General features: G+C 39.3%; 2 protein-coding genes across 10 annotated transcripts in view; one reads left to right on the plus strand and one right to left on the minus strand.

Moving 5' to 3' along the window:
• ZZZ3 (zinc finger ZZ-type containing 3) overlaps positions 1–12,574 on the plus strand; it is a 56,738-nt gene extending 44,164 nt beyond the window's left edge. For all 8 annotated transcript variants that reach the window (XM_065071256.1, XM_065071253.1, XM_065071258.1 and 5 more), the window contains exons 9-13: positions 665–760; positions 4,611–4,763; positions 8,058–8,192; positions 10,766–10,866; positions 11,217–12,574. In XM_065071256.1, coding sequence (XP_064927328.1) covers positions 665–760; positions 4,611–4,763; positions 8,058–8,192; positions 10,766–10,866; positions 11,217–11,361 — 630 coding nt within the window. In that variant the 3' untranslated portion in view covers positions 11,362–12,574. The remainder of the gene's footprint in view (positions 1–664; positions 761–4,610; positions 4,764–8,057; positions 8,193–10,765; positions 10,867–11,216) is intronic.
• Positions 12,575–14,422: 1,848 nt separating this feature from the next.
• AK5 (adenylate kinase 5) overlaps positions 14,423–27,180 on the minus strand; it is a 90,522-nt gene continuing 77,764 nt past the window's right edge. Inside the window, exons 13-14 of one of the 2 annotated variants that reach the window (XM_065071262.1) lie at positions 23,580–23,768; positions 14,423–15,778 (exon numbers count right to left, since the gene is read on the minus strand). In XM_065071262.1, the coding sequence (XP_064927334.1) occupies positions 15,668–15,778; positions 23,580–23,768 (300 nt within the window). In that variant the 3' untranslated portion in view covers positions 14,423–15,667. Of the gene's footprint in view, positions 15,779–19,872; positions 20,315–23,579; positions 23,769–27,180 lie in introns of those variants that run through there. The other variant, XM_065071261.1, reaches the window with a different exon arrangement.

The raw sequence follows: 27,180 nt of genomic DNA on the forward strand, positions 1-27,180 counted from the left end.
AAGAAGAATTAGTCCTGTACTGGGGCCAGTACAAACAAAAGGAAACAGATGTGGAGGCACAAAGTGTTTCTGCATCTGACTCATTGGGATTTTTCCCCTATAATGACATAATTTCTCCATTTTGACCCGAAGTATAAAATGCTGATGTTGTATTTTTACAGTATTTTTAATTTGTCCTGTTTTGTTTTCTTAGAAGTATGCTTAAGTATTTCAATATAAAATATGTGATCTTATCTATACTTACATGTCTCCATACCTGAAAAAATGAAAATATATGCCTCCTTATTTCATAAATAAAATGTAGAAGTACTTTATATAAGCTAACTATGCATAATTTATGTGTCATTGTTAAGAAAGAGTAAGTTTAGCTTCACCACATAGCAAAACACTAAAATTCTTACCTTTCTATCACAATTTTTGCTACATTCCCTGTGTACTTTTAAACAACGGTGTTTTTTTTTCTCTGAAAGCCTTCAGAGTGTCTGAAAATTCTACAAATGTAGCATTGCAAGATAGATAATGGTTAGAGTAGTTGTTGCAAAGTAGAAAATGCACTTTACTTATCCTTATATTCAGAACCGATCTGGCAATGCTGGCAAACCTGTGAAGTGAAGGTATGTTACATTTCAATTGACATCTAATTGTTGCGTGTTGTTTTTTCTAGGTTGCCAGTAGAGTGCAAAAATATTTTATTAAACTGACTAAAGCTGGTATTCCAGTTCCAGGAAGAACTCCAAACTTATATTTATACTCCAAAAAGGTGAGACAATATTACAGCAGAAATTCCATATTTCTGTTTGCATTTATGTGCAAATTGAGTCTAAATCATTAACATTTTCAATAGATTTAAGTCTCGATTAGTGCTTTCTTACTAACTAGTTCCACCTTGCATGTATTTCTTACTCAGTAATCTTTTTCTTTTGCCATTAGCTCTGTAGAGTGAGTTGGGTGTTATTCTAGTTTCACATCAGCATCTGTTAATGACGTCTCTATTGGTTCATCATGTCAGGAAAGAGAACACAGCAGTCAGATTGCAGGCTGAGCTAACAGGCTTCAATGGTTGGTCTTGGGGTACTTTTTACTCGTTTGTAAGTTTGCCTGAATTGATAATAGAAGAGGATAATGAGAAGCCTGTTGGAAGAAGACAGGGAGCTGTATAATTCGTATTGTACAGTCATCTTCTAATTAACAAAAACAAAGTTATGTGTAACTGAGCACACTGAACTAGCACAAGTGTATGTAGGCTTAAAACTGAAATGTCATGCTTTATTTTGATTTGCAATATATGACCATTGAAGTAGAATGGTCATATGATTGAGCATTAAAATATGGTGCTTTTCCTGATCTTGGAGTGGATGAGAAAATAATATGGGTCTGAGAAATCTTCTTAAAAGAAAAGTCTCTAGATTTCTGTGCAGAGCAGTCACACATTTTGATTTAAACAATGTAGTACTCTTGGGTGTTAAGGAGGACCCTAGGCATTTGAAGAGGGCAGTCTCCAGTTTTGGGGGGGGTTTGTTTAGGGGGAGGGTGGTTTGTTACCATTGTGTTTACCAAACTTCTTCAAAACCTGTTACAAGGGCATTTTGTAGAGCAACGTAACTTTTTGGCATCCAGGTGTCCATGATATTTTCTGATTAAGAGTGAGACATGGATTCTGCAAAAAGGCAGAATTGCAGATTTAGTCCCTTGAAAGGCTGGGAAGAGAAGTTACTGCCAGAGCGGCCTGATAGAAAAACCTACCACAGCTCAGCTCTAATTATGTGAAATGTTACACACCTCCAGTTGTCTCCTGTTACTGTCTGAAGTTACTGCAGACAACGAGCGCTCATATCAGTGGCTTTCCAGTTTGCCATCCATCATAGTAATGCCATTTTACTTTCACCAGGATTTTAATCTGCAATTTTGCTCTGTAAACAGAGGCAGGGAGGGTGCGGGCATGACTTTGTCTGCCACCTTGTCTCTTGGAAAAGGACTTTCTAGTAGAAGAACCAAGAAAACAGCTGGAAACATTGATACCTTAAATACTGTGGTGAGATTCAGCTGTTAGAACTCTAAATTACTTGTACATTTTACCACACTGTAGGGCTAATATCAAAAGAGGTTGAAAGTTTAGTTTTGCAAATTATAATCTTCCAAGTTCTTTATGTCACCACATTGTTTTAAATTACCTTAGTCACATGTCTTTTCTTCTTTCCTCTTAGTTTTATTTGGAAAGACTGTTATTACAGAATGTGAGCAATGCTGCCAGGCAGCAGATCACTGTGTTTGATAAATAGTGGGAATACTTAGTCAGTACATGTGTGACATTTTAACGGTATTTTTCACTAATTTGAACAGTGATCCATAAAGTTCTTTAACCCCACTGATGTGTGTACAAACACGGCATAACCAGGAGTAAAACATATTTTTATAAAATTCTAAACATTCTCATAGTCCAGTGGTCATGCTGCATCCTACAGATTTTACTTAAGCTTATACATGGAAGAAATCTAATACTTACTGTCTGTTTTCACTGGATGATTCATATCCTTATTACCAAGTCATAAGAGTAAGGTCATTGTGCCCCGGTTTGTATTAAAGTAGTGTCTCCATTTTATATTTGTATCCCATGTAAGAAATACAGCAGATGAGAAAAATGAAACAAATAGCATATGTGGGGGAATTGAGCTCTCAGACTGCTAATGTAGCTGTCTACCTAGAGCACAGATTGACAGCACTGTACTATGCTGGAGTTATTCCCAAGTCTCCAATGGAGTAAACATAATGCAAGGGGCACTGGGAGCCTGGGTCATGCTTATGCTGTGCTCCTCCTTATCTTCATATTGAGTATGCACATATGCTGTAAACCGCAGTATCTGCTTTATTGCCAATAACAGAAGTATGAAAATAAGATGCTGAACTTACAGCACATACCTACGGGAGAATGAAAACCATATATTTAATGTAAATAGTTGTGTCAAGAGGGATGCTTCCCAAGATCGTACTTGCATTTCTCCATGGGGATTGCCCAGGATGCTTTTTTAAAATCGTTACCGGGGAGGTGAGAAGCCTGTGCAGTTCTTGAACATCTTGTTGAAGTTGCTACATATATCTCGTCATGACATAATGTCTCTTCTGATAAGTGATACGGGAAATTAAACAGGATGCATCACTTTATTTTCGTGTATAACCATTATATAACCCGGTGAAAAATAAAACTGAATCAGAGATTTAGGACTCTAGTATTCAATTTTTCAGTTATGGCTTATAATTTTCAATTTAATGCTTATATAATATTACTAGTGCACCTGCTTTTAGGTTAATCCAGAACATGCATTTCCACCAAGAAAAATGATTTTTTAAAACTGTCTGTTTTATGTAGTATTTTACTTCATTCTTCATCAGAAGTAGAATCACGTTAAAAGAGAATTCAAGTCCTTAGTTAAGTTCCTGTGTTAAATTCCTCAACTCTGTGGTACACATCTGTCTGCATAGCTACATTCCATCTAAGATAATTGGTGTGATCTTTGCCTTTACATTTTAAAGGGTGCACAACTGAAAACAATGCTAGATCTCTCCTCAGAGTTTGACTCCCTCTTTGTAGATAAAGGGTTGTATTATAGTATTACTCCTACTGCTACAGAAACCTTTGGGGTAAAAGTTTTGCATAAGGAGAGAAAGTTTTAACTACTGTAAATATTTCTTATGCTGTGTCTGTATGACAGGTGCTTGGCACAGATGATTATTTCTTTGAATTGAGGAATGTAAGATTTGACATTCAAGGTGTCAAAATGCTGGTCCGGAAAGTAGCTAAGTAAAAAGTTGAGTCAGTTTTATTCACCCTAAACTCCTCTTTTTTCAGTATTTAATATTCTCCATGGGGAATAAGTAATAGGGGCTGAGCGCCTTTAAGTAATCTATTTTAAAACTACCACACATTCTACACCTTCAGACAGCATTAAAGTTGAAAGGTTTTACATATACATTAATGGAGTAATTTATCTCATCTAACAGTTTTTAGGTTCCTTTCCCAGTCCAGGGCAATGAAAAAGAACCTGCAGAGGGCAGTTCTTTCTAACTCTTAGAAACCTGGTTTACGATGGAATTAATTGCTTTTTCTCTCCATGGAATAGGAAAGAAATCTGGACAATTAGCCTAGACTTAATTTTCTAAGGCACAAATTAATACAGTACCTTGATGATAGGAGTCAAGCATGGACTGGTCACTTGGATCTGTGCAAAACTATTTCTTTGTTCACTCTTACACCATTCATAACTCTTGGAAGTTTTGTAATATATTTGCACTTTAGTTCTCCGTCCTCAAAATCATAGCAGCTTTGTTTTCTGTTCTTCTGTTGTTGTCAGTCTCTTTTTTTTAAGATGGTAGGGTTTTTATGGTAAGGGTTCTTACCAAAGAATTGTTGCACCCTTCATCTGATTTCACGTGTTTTGGGGGAGAAAAACTCCAGCTGTATGAAGCTCTGATACAGAGATTTAAGTAAAAATAATTTGAAAGGCCACAGGCTGCTTAGTGCAGAAGAACAAATTTCTGGCAAGGTTTTATCGATGAGGATTACTTAAATAATAACCAAGGAATGTTTTTAAAAATATATCATTTTTTCACTGTAGTCATCAAGTAGACGGCAGCATCCTTTAAATAAACATCTTTTCAAACCTTCAACTTTCATGACATCTCATGAACCTCCAGTTTATATGGATGAAGATGATGACAGATCCAGTTTTCACAGCCATATGGATACTGCAGCAGAAGAGGAAGTATCGGTACGTCATTTAAATCAGTCAGAGAATGTCTTGCTTACTGTCATTTTAACCTTGTTTAATGAATATGAGGATTAAGCATCTTTGCCGTAAAATAAACATCATCAAGTAAGTATTAAATTGTTGTAAGATGCATTTTGAATTATAAACACATCATTAACATAAAGGCCTCCAATTGCAGAAAATTTAAACCAAATGAGAAGCAAGTACGTAAAAGAAGTTTTGTCCTGAAACAGCTCTAAGAAGTTTTAGTTGTATATTTAAAAAAGTGATCTGACATGAGATCGGTTTCAAAATCATGTACACCATGTAGTTACGATTCTGGTTAAAGATGTATTTTATTAGAGCCCTGGTAAAATTTGAATATCATTGGCATAATTGCTTTTTGTCTTCCTTCACTGGCTGAATTGATTACGGGTCTATTTTTAAATCCCCTTCAAAGCGTGAACAGACTGAGTTGTCAACCAAGAAGCAAATATGTGTGTTTTTACAGGCAAATTCTGGTAGACACCATAACCAAACGTATTATTACATCTCGTAGCGTTCCGCTTCCCTAATTTACCACACGCAATAATAGTGCAAGAGTTCAGACACATGTAATTCCCACTTCCGTATAGAGGGACGACATCCCACCACTAGGATGCTGGACAAGATTTTTTGGGTTTTTTTGTTGGTTTGTTGTGGATTTTTTTTGTGAGCCTATTGACGTCCTGTGTGGGAAGATCTTGTTGTGTAACACAAGTATTAAGGCCACCCAGTAGAAGTCTATTCATTTCCTTTACTGACTCTTTTACATACACCGCATCATCTTCCTTAAATTATTTAATTTGCTCATCTATTACTCAGTCTTAAATCCCATCTTCACTCATGTTTTGTGTTCTCTCTCTGATGGTCTTTTGGTTCATTTATGACATTCCTGATAACTTTGCATATTCCAGTAAGAACCTTAAAAGACCTGGAAAGAAGAATGCATATTAGAAGAGATGCAGGATACTGTTCTTTATATCAATGGAACTGGTTTTGAGCCAACATTCTTTTGTTCTGTATTGTTTAGATGCATATTTTCTAACTGTTCTGAATATTTTCCTGAAACATTTTGGTTTTGCTATGGTGTCCTAATATGGGCACCATAAATCAACTGGGATTTATTTTAATTTGGGTAGAAGTTGCTGGTTTACTTCTTTGCAGTGATAATGAGGGAATTGTGCCCTTTCTTCCCCCCTGCCCCTTCCTTTCTTCAGTAGTGCAACATTTCCAGAGGGGTATATTTCTCCTTACAGTAATGTAGAAAGACACAGGTGAACTCAATTACCCAAAAGATCCCCATTATCAGTGCAAAACAGAAGCAATTTGGAAGAAAAAGAGATCACGAATTATATTGGAAACGAATGCACACGATTCTATTCTAGTGTTAAAGGTCCTGTCTTTTAGTGATAGTGGCTGTCTTGGGAAAAACCACTTTGCATCAGCATGGTGGAGAAGAGACTCAGTGTAGCAAGAGAATTGAAGGAAAGGTTTTCTTTGAGTTCCTTTTACTGGAAGTACCAGGTGCTGTTCCCTTGTGGAGACAAAAAGATTTTGCCTGGATTTTACCAGTCAGCTCGACTGGCATAACCATTCCTGAAAAAGTGTTGCAGTATAAATGAGTTATTCCCAAGGAACATGAATTTACTTTCAGTTATGATTACTTTATTTTCTGCGTAGTCTAGAATACAACTACTTCCTATTCCAGAGCGAATCATCCACAGGGGGAGCTATTAGAGCAGTTTATTCAATATAGCGTTATTTTCAGCCAGACACTTTTTCTCTGAAAATCTTTTAAGATTTGCATGGAAGGTGAATCCCTGTTTTATATTAAGAGAACGTAGCTTATCACCACACAATTTAATCATGTCATCTAACCTCGATTTTTCTGAACATTTGCCATCTAGTCCATTACATAGGTTCTTAATTGCAGTTAAATAATTGATAGTGCCCTTAGAAACTGAACACTCTTTCGCTCACTTCCTTTAATAAACTTACTAAATAATACAGATTCTTTAATCTTCATGGATTTGTAAAAAGAAATTGAAATTATGTGTGTGGAATAATTTGATTGCTGTCTTGTAGTTGATTCCCATAACCGAACATTCCTATCAGTATAGAGTGTGCAAACGGCTCTGTGTCAATGAAGCCTTGTCATGTTTGAGAACGGCTGACATCTCCCAACTACAGTAGCTACAATTAAAGAACTGTCTTGAAACAGGCATCTGAATTGGAATGGGAGCTTCTGGCTTCTCGTAACATAGAAGTCCTCAACCTTTGTTGAAGAAAACTGGATGAGAGAAAAGAGAAACAGTGCGTTTCTTTAAAAAGAGAGAGGCATGCTTTGAAAACCTCTGGGCAAGTTGTGCGCTTGCCTGTAGGAGGACAAACTTCTTCATAATTTAGGGAACACAGCGCCCTATTTTCTTAAGCAATTAAGAGAGCATGAAGTAAAGGGATGAAAGCATTGGATAACTCTGACACTTCTGCTCTTCCAGTCATGGAATGGTGGTTCGCGTCACTTTTTATTCTTACAGGTAAAGGTGAGAGGTTAATACTGTTAAGATTGACTGTCTTCAAGTAAAAAAATACGTATATTGGAAGCTTGGTACTGTCTTGATTTATGGGTCTTTTAGAAGTCTGTTTGTGCCAAAATTCTAAAAACTGTAAAATGTTTTGGGGTGTCGTTTGGTTTTATCTTCTTCACAGCTTTGAAAAAATCACTTCAGAGTAGTGATTATAACTATTCTTAGAAGAGTGTCATTCCATAGCAGGCCACAAAAAGCAAAGAGAAAGATCCATTAGCTTGATAAAACTGACCTGAAATTTCAGTTCTCAAGTATATCTGTTGCCAGGTATTTAAAACCCAAATAAACTAGCTTTGTCTTAAATGAAGTCTTCTGCAGCTGCTGTTGTGCACACAGTATATGTACAAGCAAATTGCAGTTAGGCATCTAGGGTAAGAAAAGAACTAGGAATTTAAAGTCAGGCACTGCTCACTCCTTTTTACTACAGAAACTTGTTTGTAGGAGAATGGATTCTTTTTATTCTGGTGCAAATAATGAAGTATAAGTAATACAACCCACAATCTGAGTTAACTCTGTGCTCTCTTTTGTGCGATGTTTTTAAAAATAGTTTCTCACTATGTTTCTTAGAATATATCGTCTGCATTTTCTCAAAGATTATTGATCATACGTAGTGATTTATGGAATATATGTCTTACTAGTTATTACATTCCTAAAGTAAAGGGATGGTTCTCATTTTTTTTAACAGGATGAAGAAAGTATTCCATTAACATACCGAGAGTTACCTGAATACAAAGAACTGTTAGAGTTTAAAAAATTGAAGAAACAGAAACTCCAGCAGATGCATGCAGAGAGTGGATTCGTGCAGCATGTGGGATTCAAGGTAAGTGTCAGGGATATTCTTCTGTTACTCAAAGCATTGTAGACATTTTCAAAGATAACATGGTTTGAATTAACTGAAAAGGCTTCATTTAATATAGCAAGTTTGGTTCCTGAGTTCCTGCACACAGTGTCTGCTTTCCCTCATCTTTAAAATAAAAAGCCAACCCAAGTAATTCACTCTTTCCAATAGCTCAAGTTTCACCAAATACTGATATTATATGAAAATTACTAAGCATACTGTCTTTTCCCCATTTGTATGAAGATACCACGCCAGAGCCATGTTAAATCATTATAGCGTTCCATTTGATACCACACTCTGTTTTGACAAGGAATAATTGATGAGAATTGTTCAAGTATGAATTTGGAGTCATTTTGCCTCCCCCTAAGGCCAAAGGGACAAAGATTTTGAATGAAAACAGTAATAGATGAAGAACCTTTTTGCTTTGTAGCAACTTCCTAATCCTTTCAAGTAATAACTTGCAGAAGCTGAAGCAAGGACACCAAACAATGTTTACGTGAAATTAAGAAAATAAACATTAAGTCAAACTTGTGTGTTGTCCTGGTATCAACCACTAACGGGTGACATGAAAGACAAGGCATTTTCTAAATTATATTTTCTGGTTTGCGAGGCATTTTCTGTGTGACCGGTTGCTGTGTTGGAACAGTTTCCTCACCGTGTTTAGTGGTACACAGCTAGATTTATTTTTAACACCCATTTTTATAGGGGTGCAAAGATACTGAGTTTAAAGTTGAGTTCAAAATGGCTAGGAAAATTAAGACAGCCTTGTTAGTGGACATTGACAGACTTAATCATGTTGTTAGACCACCAAAGCGCTTTTTACTTTACGTTAGCTTTGTGTGTTTGGTTTTTTGGTTGGGTTTAAGTTAGCATTTGCTTTCCCCAAAAAAATCAAAGCTCTGCTCACACAGACCAGGCATCTAGGTAACAAACCAGTTGCTTTTTCTGCATAAAATTACTCTGAAAAGTAAATTGCCATTGTGCAGTGTTGAGCATTCAAAGTCTGGAAGTTTCTTTGCAATCTGAATGTGATTTTGCTATGCATTATAGTAATCTACGCGATTCCATGATTAGATACTATTTCCCCCCGGATGCCGCCTCGCTCGGCACAGGCTGGACACAGCTCACCTCATCAGCAGCCGTTCCGAGCACTTTTGGTTCTGCGTGGCCTTCAGCCTCATTTACTGCACATTATTCAAACTCTACTTTGAATATTGAATTATCGAATCCCTTGTGGGCTTTTTATGGCTTTCATTGCTATAATGTCAGAGCACTTTGCAACTACTTTTTTTTTCCCCTTAGGAAATGAAAGGCATGGTTATTATTTCTGTTTCACGGGGGAGAGGGAAGCTGGAGCACAGAAATTAAGGTCAAGCCACTACCTTTGTTCTCAAATTGAGATAGCCGGAACCAGTTTTTAATTTTTATTTTTTTAAAGTATTTAGCATTATACTGAACATGATACTTTCAGAGAAGAGCTCCGACTGTGCTTAGTCCCTCCTCATTATCTGCGCTGCAACTCTGAAGCCGCCTGTGGAGGGACGGGATGCAGCCGTGCCAAATGTGTTTGGAAGGTGTTTGTAACCCCCAGTGGATTAGTTGTGGCCAGGACTGAGATGCTGTGGGAGTGGGTTTCACAGATGCCGAGAGGGAACTTCAGGATCCAAAGGTGGATGAGATATGGGAGCACAGGCTTGTTTCCCACATTAATTTTTCCCTTTCAATCCTGTCTCTTCATGGTTCAGATTTTTGAAACGTCCCATTTACGGGTTCCCTTTTTTTAGCAAAAGTTTTTTTGCATTTCTGCCCCTCTTCGTTACCATCATGAACTTTTCACGCAGTCCTGGCGTTGTGTTTGTACCTTGTTTCCTCCTCTTCATGCCGCACTCTTCTTGCACTTACCTGCTCTTGTGTTGTCCCTGATTCTTCTCAGGGGATTAGTTCTTGTCTTCTTGCTTGGCTTCAGCTGTAGACTTCTGTTCCCTTCCCCAGACACGTTGTCCCGCTTCCTTCCCAGCCACCCGGCCCTTCGTCCCAGCCCACCTATAATGTGTTATTGTATTTCCTGAGTTTGAAAGCACATCAGTTGAACCTGTCACGTCCTGATCTGCAGCCCATCAACAGCCTGCCAGCCGGCTCTACTGGTCTAGTCTTACCACTTTCTTCTGCTGTGGGAAGTGCATCTGTATTTAGACATTTCATACGGTTGGACTTAAGCTGTAGAAACTACGTTCGTGTATTGTGTGACAGCAGTTCTTACAGCCATGCGAGAGAGGCAGTGGCTGCAGGCAGGACTGGCTCTGCTTCTGTCGAGCAGGAGGATAATGGCAACATGGAGTGTCTGGGGAGTGGGACACAAAGCAAAAGACTGATCAGTCCTCAAGGCTTCTTTGTCCGTGAATACATTATGGGATTTGATGAGAAGAATTCAGCTGCGTGGGCTGGAGTAATGGACCTACGTGCGTGCCTTTCCGTAGGGTGTATTGGTGTATACTGTTATTAACGTAAGTGATCTGAGTTGCTGTCTTTTCAGTGCTCTTCCCTTTGCTTCACAGTGTGATAACTGTGGAATTGAACCTATCCAGGGTGTTCGGTGGCACTGCCAAGACTGCCCTCAAGAAATGTCCTTGGATTTCTGCGATTCTTGTTCGGACTGGTGAGCAGTATATGCTTCTACTTGCTATTTGTGGTTAGCTTGAATGTCTCGATGTGGCTTCATTGCTGTGTAAGCTGGAAATCTTTGCTCCGGCATAGGACACCTCTCCTGTGTTGGGTGGAGCGGAAGATACTTTGGCATGTATTTGTGGGAGAGAAATTTTGTAAGCGTTTTCTGGACGGGTGATGTTAGTTTTATTCTTACTAGAGTGCACAGCTAGGTTTGATACTGTTCAATAGTGGGGGAGATTATACTCTACGAATTAATTGTATCAAATTAGCTATGAATCACTGTTTCTGAGTTAAAGATGAGATTTGACTTTTAAACTTATCTCTTTCTTTCCCTTGCAGTCTGCATGAAACAGAGATTCATAAGGAAGATCATCAGTTAGAACCTATTTACAGAGCAGAGACATTTTTAGACAGAGACTACTGCATGTCCCAGGGCACCAGTTACAATTATCTTGACCCAAACTACTTTCCAGCAAATAGATGACATGGGAAGCAGATCTACCATCTTGGGCTTTACTATCCTCTTTGAAAAGTAACAATGGCACCATTGTTAATCCTGTGCACATTTTGGAAAGACTCTGCTTTCCCTGAAATGTCGCTCACAGCATGACAGCTTCCTGGGTGTACTTGTCAAACTACAGCTTTGAGCTGTCATGGTTCTAGATCACTGAGCAGCAGCTGAACATTCCTAGTGTGCGGAAGGTTTCACTGGGAGACTTTTCTTTTCACCACATTAGTCATTTTTAGGTGGTGAATCTAAACACACAAGACAAACATACAAAAGGGTGAGCCAGAAATGAGAGCACACATTACAGATAGAGTAAATTCCAAAGGCTTTGAAGAACTCGGCTATAATGAGATCCAGAGGAGATGAAGTATTTATATAAAACCAGTTTAGTAGCTTGCAGTTTTGTTGTGAACTAGTTTTCAGCACAGTAACTGACTTCTTTAGGCAAGGGTTTAACCAAGGACAGTGTTGGCTTCTAGGATGTACTCTAAAAAATACTCACTGTCTCAGCGAAGGTTGGTTACAGGCCTTTATTAAATTGGAGCTGCTTAATCACATTGACTTTCAATTTGTTTGTTTTAATTTTATGGTTTTTTATTTTTGTATGAAACCACGATGAACTCTATTGACTAACAGTGAAGCACTACAGGGGGCAACTGTGGCATTGCTTCCTTAACCAGCTCATGGTGTGTGAATGTTATAAAATTGTCACTCAGATATATTTTTTAAATGTAATGTTATATAAGATGATCATGTGATGTGTACAAAATATGGTGAAAAGTGCCAGTGGTAGTAACTGTGTAAAGTCTCTAATACTCAACATTAACTCCTTTAAGATAAAATACACAGCCTTCTGCCTCTGTATTTGGAGTTGTTAGTGCAACTCATCAAAGAAAACTGCCTAATATAAATCATATATATGGTAATAATTTTTCCTCTTTTGTAGTCTGCACAAGATCCATGAAAGATTGTATTTTTATTACTATTTAAACGGTGATTAAATTTAGCCTGAGCAGTGAGCAAGGGTTCACATGCATTCTTTTATACTGCTGGATTTTGTTGTGCATCATTTAAAACATTTTGTATGTTTCTTCTTATCTGTGTATACAGTATGTTCTTAAATAATGTTCAATTGTCAGGAGAACTGTGAGAAATAAACTATGTGGATACAGTCTGTTTATATATAGAATGCTTGCTGTGACTTCCTTTCTGTGTAGTTCTTTTCTAACCGAGATGGAAAACATTCAAAGGACGTTTTAATACATCATACAAACATTCACTGTGCAGCCCTGCAAGATGCCCAGCGCCTCCCTGGGAATGGCCGGTGCCCTGCGCCTCCTAAAACGCGCTTCGCCTTGTGCAGGATTGGCGCTTTAGTTCTCTCGTACCCTACAGACTGTTCTCTCGCAGATGGCAGAAAATGCAGGTTCCAGTAGCCTTGGTACGCTGTATACCATTGTCTGAGAAGCTTTGTAATTATTGTAACATATTTTAGTTAATATATTTTCTATTGAAATGTATAGCTTGTGATTCAGGAGCACTCGATTATTTCTTAACTGTAATAGGCGTCCAGTTGCTTTGAAACTTGACTACTCGGAGTAATTAGCTAGGAAAGAAACTAACTTGACTTTCAAAGATGGCAATAAGAAGGATAATTGGCTGGCCGCACTAATAGCTTAAATTATAAAGTGATCAGGATTAAGTTTGGCAATAAATGTGGGTGTAGCCATTTTTTGCTTCAGAAAAAAACAAATTTAAGCATTTAATCTACGTAGAAGGTAATACAGGACAGTTACTAAACGACTGAGCAAGTATCATAAGTAAACATATCTCGTGTATCTAGTATACTCAGATCAATGTAATAAACCTGAAGAAAATACAGCGCAAAAATTCACATATGTATTTTAGTTGGGAAAGCTGCTGCTCTGAGGGGCCTCATACAATCAGAATGTGCTCCCCGCATGGTCCACGCTGCGTGTAGGAAGCCAGAGCTGATGCAAGTGTGTTATTGGGGAGAGATCTGTGGGAGTCTTTGTTTTCTGTTGATATCCTGAAAAAATCACTGGAAAAACACAACAAAAGTACATTAGTGAAGATATGATTAAGTGCAAATATTCGGTTTAGAACACAAAGCCATGGTCTAAGTTGAATGAGATTGGAAGCAGAAGGAGAGTTTTAAGTCTGGATCACCCAAGAAGGAAGAGTCTCGGATAAGTCCTTTTTTTTATTGAATATGTATAAATATTTATATTTCCAGATGCATGCGTATACAGCTATTTCTCTTGCATACATAATGAACATATGCAAATAGAGATCTAATGCACATACACCAAATCAAGCATGGGAATATTTTCGTTTCATTCCACAGAAAAGACCAGAAGAAGCAGAAAGAAAAATTAAACTGAAACTGTATGTTAAATAAGTTTTGTCATTTGATTTAAAAAAAACCCAACAAACACGTAGCAGCTGATTGTTGCCTTTGCTCCCATCCCACACAAGTACGATACTCCACACTTTTTAACTTATATTGTAATGAAAAGTAATAAAAAATACTCCAGAAAAACTACCCAGATGAATTTGCAACTTCATGGTAACTCCAGGTTTATTTATTGTTTAAACACGACACCAGACAGCTGCTGGTTCTGCAAGGCTCGGTTTAGAAACTCCTCCCTGCCCAAGCCGGTGCGTTCTGAACGTCTCTCCCATAAAGCTGTTGCACTGCAGATGTTACCGGTCACTCAGTGGCGCTGGGCTGCAGCTGGAGAAACATCTCCTAGAGCATCAGAGGTAAAATGCAGGCTATGGAAGGAGCCAGCAGAGAAGGAACATCCAGGATACGAGGGATAACATATCTAAACCAGTCCCTTAAAAAATCATTGAATTCGCATTTACAGGGCAAATGCCACGGAAGCATCTGTCCTGATGGGAGAAAGGGACATACTCTGTAAGCATGCGGATTTGAGCTATATTTGCAAGTCATGTACTGTGCTTTAAAAAAGATTAAATCCACGTATACTGTAACAGAAATCATTACTCCTCATTTTTGTACATGGTTTATTTGCATTATGTCTTCATTCCAAGAAAGGTAACTTTAAAAATACAAATCTGCTGCATAAAGTACAACTTTGACAGGGAAAGCAATCATGCAACCCAATTCAATTGTGAATTCATCCAGTAGTTCCAGTAAGAGGATGCAATTACTTTACAGGCATGTCAAACGAGCTTTTATTTAGCTAGCAGAATACCAAAGAAACTCCACAATATTTTGGTTAATTAATGGAAATATGATATGATTTTTACAGACTTTTTTGCAGACGTTATGGGTAAACGGCTCACTAAAGATGCAGGCAATACGAATCAAATAACCCCCAACATTTTCCTTCCCCCCTCCCCCAAGTTTTGGCAACGCCAGTACAAGACAACAGATGATGATCTGAATTTTGCATTTGAAGTACTTCCAAAGAATGATTTAAAGACATCTTCATACATTCTGGCTCACGGTCAAGTTTATATGTAGACTTCATATAGCAAAGCTGCTAATATGGATAATTACTGGATTACACATTAAACTGTACAACACATCGTTTTCAACTCAGCTCACGAAACTGGGAGGTCGTAATTTATAACATCCTACAATTCCCAGCAGAAGACAAGGCTGTCTCGGAAATGGTGGCTGCTCTGCAGTAAAGGCTTGACGCGCTTCCACAACATTCGACCGTATCTTCACCTTCCACTAGTTTTTCTGCTGCTTGTAACAGTGTTCTGGGGACACGTGGAAAGTTTATTTTGCCTTTTACCTTGACTAATTCCAGCTGTCTTAAAGCTGCGTGTAACAGAACAGATTTTAGTCGCTAAACCCCACGAACAAGCTAAGTGATACCACAAGAATCAATAGTGGTAATTAAAAGCAAATAATACCCAATGGGGACCGTGTCTGCAGTAACCTTATCATGCTAAATGATGAGTGGTGTGGTTGAAGAGCTCAGTGCTGACATCAAAAAGAGCTGGTGAAGTACAAACCAGAGCTGCTGCTCACTCACCATGCTGCTTTAAACCCGGGAAGAGCAACCAACCAATACAACGATAGGCTGTTGTTAGTGTAGAGTTTAGCACACAGACCACCCTCTGTTGAGCGTGTTGTCAGAACAGAGAAGAACGATTTCATCTAAAATAACGTACCACATGCACAAATTCCAGATACTCTCAAGCAAGCAGTATTGCTCTGAGCAGCATTTCAGTCACGCCGCTCGGGCGCACGTGAGGTCAGGCTGTGCGTGAACCGTCACTGCGTTTCTGTTGAAAACGAAAATGCTGCCTCCTCCTTTTTCAGAAAAGAGTCAATTGTCCCGCAGACTTCCAGAAAAACATCCTCCTGTGTTCCTTCTGCATCAACCTGTGAAGCAAGCAAAACACAGCAGTTCCCATTAAGTTACAAGTAACTATCTCACAATCTAAACATTGCCACAAACAGACTGGTCCAGCATAAAATATAAGTTATTCTGTTTCATGTGACAAGCATTCTAATGTAGAGGAGCAGCTTCCATAAACCAAATTACTCACTGTGTTTCCACAGATTTTTGTGAGAAGATTCTGGAGGCTCCATCATCTGGAGCGAAGTACATTAATCCAATGAGGGAGCTTAAGCTCTTTCTCTGAAGTACTCACGTTAAATTACACCTTTGATACACAGGGCAGTTTCCAGTTTAACATTTAATACCCTCCTTTCCAAATCTAACAATAACTGCTATTGTACCGTTAATGAGATGAATAGTACTAATTAATTTGTTTCTCGTCATGGAAAGTGTCAGAGCACGTAATGCTGTGTCTGACCTCAAAGCTTTTGAACGGCAGTAACTTCGCACCGTTACGTGTTTCCACGCATTCGCATTTCAAGCTTGGTGACTTGGTTCTGGTTTTACGACGACGTTTGGGCCACGCATATTTCACAGTGGCACTGGTTTTGTTGTGCGAGAACTCACTTTCACTGAAGAAATCTTTATCATCTCAAAGATTCTGTTTTTGGCCAGAGATTGTCAAGGCTTCAAGTTACTTTTCATGACTGGACTTCCAGAAAAGCAAGACCAGTTTATTCTCTTATGCTGAGGAAGAAAGAGCTGCATTTTAGCAAAAAGAAATGATGTTTGTAGCTAGTAATACTTGTGTGTGTTCCCTAGAAAATGTAAACCAAGCTTTTCTGAGCAATGAGTTTCACGTCCGTCCCATGCAGTGAGTACCGAGGAGGTCTGTCCTTTGCCTTTGCAGCAGTGACAGAAGATGCGCAGATGGCATCTGATGATTATTCAGTTCCTCTCAACTACCTGGTGAGAGCCTCGATTCTCCACTCAAAAGCTTCATCTCTGCTTCTCCACACTTAGTCCTTCGTGCACGTGTACCATGGAGTCTGCGCACATTTAACTGGACCCGTGACAGCTTTGCTAAAGCCTGTTTTTCTGAACTATGTGCAGCATTTTCAACTCCAAGTTGCTGACCAGGATGCCAGAAATTGTAATGTTTGAACGGGACGTTCCTGGCCATCACGCTTTCCACCATGTCTTTGTTCTGCAGGAGAATAAAAGGAGTTTCAAACTCAAAATGATTTTGAAATAGGCCATGAAATTCTTCTCAGACGCGGTGCTGGCTTGGAGCCAGCGCCTCTACAGTCTGACTGCACTCTGCGTACACTGAAGTCCGTCGGTGCTGAGCCTCGTGTGGGAGGCAGCAGCTGCTCCTCGCAGAGATCCAGCCAGTGACTGCATTCACACCCCGCAATTCGGTTTCGCATTCGGTGGCATCCACAGATGCTGCAAAGTTTGGTCCCTCATTGCACCCCGTTGGACCTGCTGGTGCCCCCATCCCGTCCCCTCCACACACAGCAGCTCCAGCCCTGGAAATGACCGACCTGGCCAACCTGGAAGGAGCCGGGCTTGAGCGGGTCCTGTCCTCTTAGACTCGCTGCCCTGTTGTGAAGCAGCAGGTGGTGCCTTAGGAAGGCACTTCTCCACCAAGGGCTGCGTGTCTTTCAGCAGCTCTGTGCCACTGAAACAAAGGGTTTAGGAGGGGGTTACTTACGAGTAGCAAAGAGAAAAGGGGAACAGTGGACCGTTCTGGACCAAATGCCTACCTTCTCCAGCTAGAATAAAACCAGCAACTCCCATCTCAGCTGCTATAGAGGAGCTTGTTTTGTCCGTCTCAACTGCCAAGACATATTTTAACATGCCTATCCCACAGGAAATATACTTCACACAGGGTGAAGGCCACAGCCATTTCAAAGCTCTCTTTGTCATAATACGTATTTTTATTCTCTCTTTACTCCATAAATACATCTGCGCTGGATAACTGCTCTAACCTAATCAGCACAGCTGACTGCCGTTGGCTGTTCAGCGACCTCTGCTAGAACTGGGACTAATGCTCAGGTCCAGAGCCAGGCAGTTGTGATGAAGAATTGGGTTTGTGAGTGTGGAAACTGCCACCCTTTATGACCGTCTGGGACGCCGCCTTCCTAACAGTCACAGTAAAATATGGATGAGCGTGACTAATGACAGCCCCAGTGCTTCCCATGCTGGCCTCCTAAATAGCAAAGGTCCAATTCATAAAACTAACTTAGAGTCATGGCACAAAACTAACTTAATGTGACAATAATTCACAGCTAGTATCACAGTAATTCAATGACGCTCTCTGCAGCTCCAGGAAAGAAAATTCTCTCAGATTATAACAAATCTCATAAATTAGGACTGTTTTCAAGGTTATTCAAGGCTACTGTCTCATAAAAGCAAGATCCAGATACAGTTTTCCATAGTGCTTCCAGTTTTGAAATGCCACTATGGCTCCGGGTAACTTCAAATACAAGGAAATGTAATAAGCCCATATGAAAAATGACCAGAATCATCATCTCCACAGTGCAATGTTGCTCCTTTTGGCATTAAAATCAGCCAATTAAATTGTCTGTCATCAAACCTCCCTTTATTGTAGGTTTGGGGATTTAGAACTCACCAGTTAGAAGCTTCTTATTGAAGGTCAGTCAAGTTCAGCTGTGTTGTCACTAACATTTGTATCTGTGTCATTAAAAGGAGTGTTAAAAACCAATCTGAGACCTGGTTCTCAGAGCAATGGATCAACCTATCTGGAGATCCAGGGGAAGCATGCTGGCCCAATACCTGCTCACGTTTGGCATGAATTTACTGCTGTGGTTTATCTATAATCCCCCACTAGTGTTTCTGATGTATCTTTCCAGACTGGTGTCTCATCCAATGGGTCACAAGCCACTGAGGGGGTGACACGGAGACACTTGTTCCTTTGTTCCCCACCTGCTGGGGTTAGTGATTCTCTGACAACCTTTCAAAAGACAGAAATAAATGACACACCTGCTATCGCTACCACCACTGATTATCCCTTCTCTGAAGGGAAGAGTCCACATCTGCCCCTTCACAGGGAAACTTCCAACAGGCGATCAGCATGAGAAGGCTCAGACATGGAAGGATGTGAGAGCGTGGATGGTCACTCATTCTTTCGTAATAGTTATGGAATGTGTTTGTGGTAAGAATTGAGTAACTAGTGCTTACCCAGCATGTGACTTCAACTGATTTGAGAAAGAAATGGTAGAACACCAGTGTGAGAAAACAAGAAAAAAGGAAAAGGAAACTACTTTGTATGCTCCGCTTCCATATCTTGTGGTCTGAAATGGTGAAGGATTTTTGGACATCCTTGAAAATCCTGTGCTCGGAACTGCCTACTTCATTTGTTAATACTCATGCCCCTTTTCCTCAGATGACTTTGACTAGAGAACTTGTATTTAAGGTACCAGCTAGGTGTCCTATGTTAGTAGCTAAGGAGGGTCAGGTTTGTGTTGCTTGACTACCCATGTATTGCACTTCTCTATTACTTATTACCCTCCTACATGCTGTCACTCGAAAAAAGGTTTAAAGGATGAGTCAGATAGTAAAAGCAATCAGGTTTTTTTCTTCCTTTCCTCTCAATTGACAGAGTGCCATATATTTAAAAGTATTTACATTTAGCCACGCATTGATTAAAATGGGAATGCCGTTACAACCATATTCCTTTGTCTCTTCTGTGCAAGTAAAGCACACACCGAATTCCAAACGACTGCAGAGGAAGGTAGGTCAGACTTGACGTTTTCCATCTCTACTGTGTTTAGTTGGCTCCCTCCATCCATGCAGAGAATGAGGAAGCTAATTTGACAATGTAGTCTCCAGCACACCTTGATATGGTGTGACAGCTCAGTTCCTCCTCCACTGAGTGCTGATCCAGCATCTAATTCCCACACCAGGCCTCCCGCTGCCCTTATGCCCAGGACTGAATTGTACATTTGCGTATTTAATCTGCCTGTTTCAGGACTGAAAACTCTGAGGCTGGATGGGACAAGTTAAACAGATACCACTGTTGCCATGTGCTGTTCTCAGTCTGTGGAGAACTTTGACCACCCCTAAATACACATAAAATGGCAAAAGAAAAAATACCAATATGCCAAAGCTATTTTCTTTTCAAAAAGTCTATTTAAAAATTATTCTTTTCTTCTCAGTGGCACAGCAGGGACTGAGCTCTACGGTTAAACCCTACAAGACATCATCCCATATACAATTAAATACTACTTCGCCTGGAATTATTAGTGGCGCTTAATCATGCATTCCAGTAAGTTGGCTAGAAAAGGTTAATGCTGAGTCTCCATGGGGTGGGATTTAGACTCTAATACTCCTCTTGGAATCTCAACATCCACTCCTCTGAATTCTTAAGAAAGTCCATGGCCGGAATTTCAAAGGTCATGAAGCTCCCATGGGCCTTCTGCTGAAAAAACCAGGCCTGGGCAGGAAAAGCTCTCCAGAAGGTGGCCACTGAAGATTCTTGTAGAGCCTTCTTCTCTTCCTGTCTTCAATAGCTTCTCTTCAGATGCTATGGCCATCAGGCTGATCTGGATCTGCAAACAGCACCTTCAGGTAAGACATCCCTTCCCTTAAGCTATTGGATCGCATCAGCTTTGCCTGAGGAAGAGTCCACAAACTCCTGGTCTGTAGTTACATGAAGGGCCATGGATTATTTTTAAAAATCCATGAAAGCTGATAATTTATTTTATCTTCGTATCGACTTGCAAAATAACTTTGGTGGCTTTGCCTGAAATGGTTAGGAAACATGCAGTTCTATTTGTTTATGACATTACAAATAAAAAACAAGGGCTATTTCAGCCTAGCCCACACACAAATAAAATTGCAGTCAGAAGTATTACTGGTAGTTTTTCTGCTTTCCACCTGAATTTCCTTTCTTCAGCCAGAGAACATCAGAGTGACTGCTAATGTCAGTGCTTAGCAGTCTGTAAAATATGTTGCTATAAATAAGAAACCAACCTCGTGTCCTGGGAATTGCAATCTTCCCCCTTACTCTCCACTTCCTTCAACACATGCAGCTTAAACATATTCAGCACTAAAAGAGTTTTAAAACTGTAAACCTAAATCTCTGTTTTCTCTTAATTTCCCACATAGCTAACAGTTAACACATTTTGTGTTACCTCCTTTTCTTTGTTTCAAAATAGCTCTTGACCAAGTCTTAACTGGTTGTCTTTGTTCTTCAAATTGCTGAGCCAAATAATGTACGCATATTAAGACGTGCATGTACAGGATAATAAAACAGACTGGAAAGAACCTCAGCGAGTCATCTAGTCCAATGTCCTGCTCCGAGCAGGGCTGGGCACTGGCACCATGCCACTCACTCTGCCAGGCACTGAGTTGTGTCATTAACCAAGTCAGAATGCATGATTCAACATTTCGAGTTCACTCCCCCAGGAAAATTGCCTAGAAAAATTTCCTAAACAAGCATTCCTTCCAGAAAAGAAATGACTTTGTTTCACAGTATTTAATGCATTTCCAAAACGGAATGTTTTCTTTTTTGTTTTGGTTTTGTTTATTGCTTTGTTTGTTTGTTTATTCCAGCACTGTCCACTGCAGAACTGATAGAGGAATATTTGGGTCAGAATAGCTACTGAAGTCAATTACCCTGTGCAAAAAAGTTCTCAGACCTACTTTTCTGCTTTGACTGCAGGTGTAAACTTTAAAATAGATTCCTGCAACTGTTCAACAACACTTAATTTTTAAAAAATCGCTTCTCTCACCCACGAACAATAAAACATTAGCATCCTTCTTGTATGAAAATCACATTTGCATCTGGTCCTTGCTGTACGGGCACCCGGGCTGCAGGTTGGACCCGAGCCTGGCTGAGGGTGCCAAGGGCAGCCGGGGAGCATTAATTTTAAGTGCCTGCCCCTGATGAGTATTTTGCCGGTGTTGTCTAAATGTCGAGAAATAACTAAAGGTGTACTTGTCTATGCCATAAGGGCTGGGGAGGAGCATCTCCCTACTTCACTGAAATCCATAATGGAATCATGTCTTTAATAGCAGATGTGTGTTTTATCAGTTTGGTAAAAAGTGGGCAAGGTAGACATTTCAATGCAGAGTACCTGTGTTCAAGAAAAACAGAACATGTTTTTCAACCTTTAAAGGACATTTTACATGATGATGTTTATGAAGCTGATTTTACAGAGCTTTCATACCTCAACGGTTCCACCCAGAAGATGGAAGTAGGTTGAACACCTACATTAATCAGAGGCAAGTACAGACGCTGTATGAAAAACGCTATAAGCACTGTTGAAGCAATGCATGAATATTTTCTATCATGCAAACACACAATGTCAGTTCCCCAAGAAACGAATGACACAAGAGTGCAAACCATGTACTCAGTTCTGACCCACAGACTGGGCAAGTCCCTTCAGGAGCTAATGAGCTATAAGCTTTCAGGAAAAGATTGTGTGTTTTGCCACTGCATAGATTGCAACGGAGCAGAAACTTGCAGCAGAGGCATTAAGGAAGGGCACGGAGAGTCCACATCAAGTGAAATAAGGCAGACCATGAATGCACAATCTGTGTGAAAGTATTTAGTGTAGTTTAATTCTCTTTGGGGCTGTCACTTCCCTGATGCTTCAAAAAGGGAAATGCGGTGGTAGGCACAGCTCACTGGAATAAGATCTTAGAGCTACAGAGAACTGTCTTCCTTTGCATCACAATGTGTTGTGGATTGTGTATTGTACTGAATTCTTAATTAGACACATCCTTGCAATTTTGGCAAAGTAGCTCATCGAAGAAAATACAAACAAAACCAGAGAATAGTCCCTAAGCTTAAAAAAGAAGAGTAATTGCGGATTATTTTTTCGCCACTCTACAGTGTTCACCTTCTGTGCATTTATTGTGGGGTCAGCAAAGGATCCAGAACAGGACCCTCCCTTCGAGTATCATTTTTCTCAGGACTATGTCATTTACTCTGCTCTGAGGTCAGGACACGGGTGAATAAATTAGCTCCATGTTTCTCTTTTCAGGAACTTTGCAGAGGAGAAAGGTTTGCGATGATGTGATTTAAATGTTTGCTACAACCTCTAGAAAAAAAGCTCCCACAATATTTCCAGAAACTGTTTGTGGATTATTTCCCTTTTAGGACAAGAAGAATCAGTAGGAGCAGATCTTTTTGTAGCTGAGCATAAGCGATAGTTGGCCATGACAGAGCAGAGAAATATATAAAAAGAAATACAAGCATCCCATGTGAATGAGTTTACAGATGTGCCAGGATATGTATCAGTTAATTGCACTGATGCATTTTTTCTTGTTTCTCTGTGAAGTATTGATTAGAGAATAAAAAGAATGCTTTAAATATAACATCCTCAGCATGTATAAAATGAGCTAATTCATTGAAATTAATGTAACTATATAATTTATTTCAGCAGAAAGATGTTTCTTGTGTGCAGGTGTGTTTTATTTCAGGATATACACTGTCAGTTTTGTAAATTTAACCAAAGGGCATTGGATTAACATAATCTTTGATCATAATTCTGAAAGCCTCACTACAGAAATAAATTCCAACACTCAAAGCAAAGCTTTCCAACATTAATGTGTAATAAGAGATTCTATACAGGTGAGGTAGTGATTCAGGGTATGTTCTCAGACTCACGATAAATCTGTCTGTACTGTGGAACTCAGAAATCTGTAGAAGTTGCAAAGAAACAAGGGAAGAGCAAGACAAGAACAAACTGGAAAGTGCAGAAACTAATACAGCTCATAAATGGTGTCATGTCAGTATTTTCTAAATTTCGCTCATATAATGGAAGTAAAAAGCAACTATTTAATTCAAAAGGTCAAGCAATTTACCTTGCATAACTGTTTCTTCCTTTCGTAGTATGCAATCACAGGTTTTGATGCTTGGTAATAGCTTTCGATTCCTTCCTTGATGGTATCGGCGTTATCAGAGCTCTGACTGCTCTGATTCCTCGTCAGGAGGCGACTGCTCATGGTTTCTGCAGAGCAGTCCAGGCAGAACACAAGTTTTGGTTCCCCAATCTAGAGACAAAACCAATAAGCATTCAGACCACTGGCATGGTAAATCGGATTGCGTTTAGATAAAGAAATGCTACCGAAAGAGCTATCAAGGACTGTATTAGCAAATTACTCTCATATTTGTCTGTGCAGAAATTATGCTTATTAACAACAACCTCTCATTGCAGCAGCACTTAGAGATCCCAGTATTCAGGCTCAAGAATGTGCTTGACCGGGCTCTACACACACAGAGCAGAAGAGATACAATATGAAAAATTCTGGCTATTGGACTGAAGATGGTCAATTTATTTGTTATTTGCAATTGTTTGATAAAAGCTTGATGCAAGCAGCACTGGACTCGTGGAATGCTTGGCACAATTAATTTTCTAGCCTTTGCTTTGTTCAACCTGTGAAATGTATATTTTCATTCAGGGTGTGGTAAACTATAGCTTAACATTTCGAGAGGCAACACAAGGCAATATCCAAATTAAAGCCTGCCCAGTTGAAATGGAAGTGAGTAGCAACAGAGGGGCTCAGGGACATCAAATGCTTCTTATTGGACATACTTCACATCCTGTAAATTACTTTATGTCACACACTGTTTTATGTCCATGTTTGCAGTGTAGCTCTCTATCATTACTAGCCATGGCATAAAGGCAGTGATATATTCCTCTGCATTTTCAAATCGGTGAGTAATTTCCAAATTCTATGAGAAGCCCACAAGTTAGTACTTTTTGCCTAGTGCCAAACTAGTCATAAGGGAGAGTCTGCCCTTTTCTAGAAAGAAAATAAATACGGATTTATTTATCTTTATTCCCAGGCAGGCCTTGGCAAAAATGGTAAATAATTGTCTCTATCTACATTTGTTAGTAGATATTGCAGTACTTTATGGGTGAAAAAGAACCAGCAAGAAAGAGCAAAGCGTTCCTTATAATAATTTAGGAGAGAGCCAAAAGTTCTGAGCACAAATCCCCAACGTTCTTTTCCCAAGATGCTGAAAAATATGCATATAATTTAGCATAAATCTTGCAACATACTCTGTTATGCACCCTGCTCGGCACAGCTCTCTCTGACACAAGGTTTTGTCTGAGCAACAACTGTTGGGCTGCATCTAAAGGGATAAACTCCACTCTATTAAATAAAACAAAGGTGTTACAGGATCAAAGTAATGTAATTTTTTTTTGCATGCAGTTATTTATTAAATCCGTCAGTAATGGTCTCAGTTTTTTTTCTCATTCCTTTCCTTTCTAGCAGAGATTTGGAGAATAGCTTTTAGGAAAACGTGAGATGTCTTGAGAAAAGATGACTGTTCTTCACAGTAGTGACCATTAGAAATTCATACTTTTACCATGGCTGCAGCAAAGAAAGTCTGAATGACTGATACACGGAAATTGCCATTGCCACCTTGTTGACAGTCCTTAAAGCAAGAAATATTCTGAAGGTAAATATTCCATGTTAGGCCTTGTGCATTGGACTAGGGACATCTGGATTATGTTGACCTTTCTATTACCTTAATGACATTCTAAGAGGCAGCTGAAGCCAAGGGATAGTGTCACACGCTTCAATGACAGGCCTTTATCCACCGATTTTTTCCGCAAATCTCAGAAAACATTAATGCTATTGGCAACATCAGTATTGGATATTGCGACTAAAAAGGCCAACAAGGCAGTTTTAACCGTGCAAGAGATTTAGGTTATTAAGTTTAAAAAGATGGGTTTAATCAATGATGGAAACAAGTGTCCTTTTTGTGTAATTTGACTAGGATGGTGAGAAGTTATTTCCTCTCAGCTCCACATGAGGAATTCCATGGTCTGTTCTAAATCATAACAGAATAAATGAGGATTGATTCCTTTCATCAGTTATATCATCAATTTACAATGAGGATATGAAGGAGTCTATGGACTGGTAGGATCAGATATAGTATCTTGTTTGATAGACTGGGTCTCATTTGCTTTTGAAAAGCCTATGTTATTCTCTTAAAAGCTTTATTGTTGCTTTTCTCTGGAATTCAAAACTTTACAGAAATGTCATTCTTCCCAGTTAAAAATTACAAAAAGTTAAAGTAATGCCCCTTTCAGATATTACAGTAATTTTTACTACTGTGTTGTTTTGGGTTTTTTTTTAAATTACTGTTTTTCCTGACACAATTTAGTTTAAATAATGCATGCTGTGGAGACATCTCCAGGAAGCCAAACAAATCTAATGTATTGGGTCTTTACTCTGTCTTACTGGGTATCTTCCACCTGGTGATTTGGAACTTATAATTTAATACTGTTTTCTACTTCTCACCTAGCAGAAAGACCGAGGAGGGAACAGAGACACCTGCTTCTCTAGAATTATGGCTAGGTAAAAGTACAATTATATCATAGAAAGGAATTGGGCAAACTGGCTGGAAAATAAGCTGTTTCTGCTTAGCTATTTCTATTTAGGGCTGTCAGGCTTTTAAGAATAAGCACTGTTCCCGATGTCTTCTAAATAGAACAGCTCTTTGTTAACAATTATAATGCTTTTTACTCATCATGTAGATGTGTAGCATTATTCATTTGCACTTTGCTGCCATTAATTAACAGAGCCTGATGTTCACCTCTTTTCATTCAATTATAGTGTAGGAAGAACTTCTCCTTGCCCTTTACTGAGAACTGCAAAGCATTATCTCAGTAATGACTCATTTACAAAAACTTCCCAGACTTACTGAGCAGCTCACAGCCAGCCAAGAGAAAACTGAAGTGGATACATGGATACAAGAAGGATGACTTTGCACATTCAAAATTATCACTTGGGGTCCTTGTATTTTATTCCCAGTGTCAAAGGCAGCTCAGGACAACAGGATCTTCTGCTGCTACAGTGTCTATGGGAACTGAAAGGGGCTCTGCTTTTGCACTGGGTGCATCAAGCCTTGTTTGCCTGGCAATGCCTCAGTCTGGGACACCCTGATCTCCACGTCCTACTTCATAGCACACACCAGTGCTCACGGGACATGACACATATGCCTACCAGAAAAGCAGCACTGTTGAAATAATGCTTCTATACAAAATGAAAGAAATCTCCAATGTCTTTTTAACGGTCTGCAACATTTTAGTAAAAGAACTGATATATCAACATTTATGTGAATGGCTTCTATAGAAAATCCTATTGCCCATTATTTTGTCCAGCTTCCGATGCCTAAATCTTGCTAAGGCTTTTGTGGTAATCAACTAAATAAAATAGCTAAAGGCTCAGGGAGAAAACAGATGATTCATTAAAGTTTTACTACCTTTCAAACCTGCATAGGACGTTTGTGGAGTGTAATATGATAGAATATATACTTAACTACTTCTCCTACTTCACTGTTTCTCCGGAACCCTGGCAAATTCATTCATGGGGCTTGTACACAGTATTTTATGCAGATTGAGAAATGTACAGCTGAGACTTCCCAGTGGGTCTTAGCACATACTGA

Source organism: Columba livia, chromosome 8 (assembly GCF_036013475.1).
Source record: "Columba livia isolate bColLiv1 breed racing homer chromosome 8, bColLiv1.pat.W.v2, whole genome shotgun sequence".
Classification (NCBI taxonomy): domain Eukaryota; kingdom Metazoa; phylum Chordata; class Aves; order Columbiformes; family Columbidae; genus Columba; species Columba livia.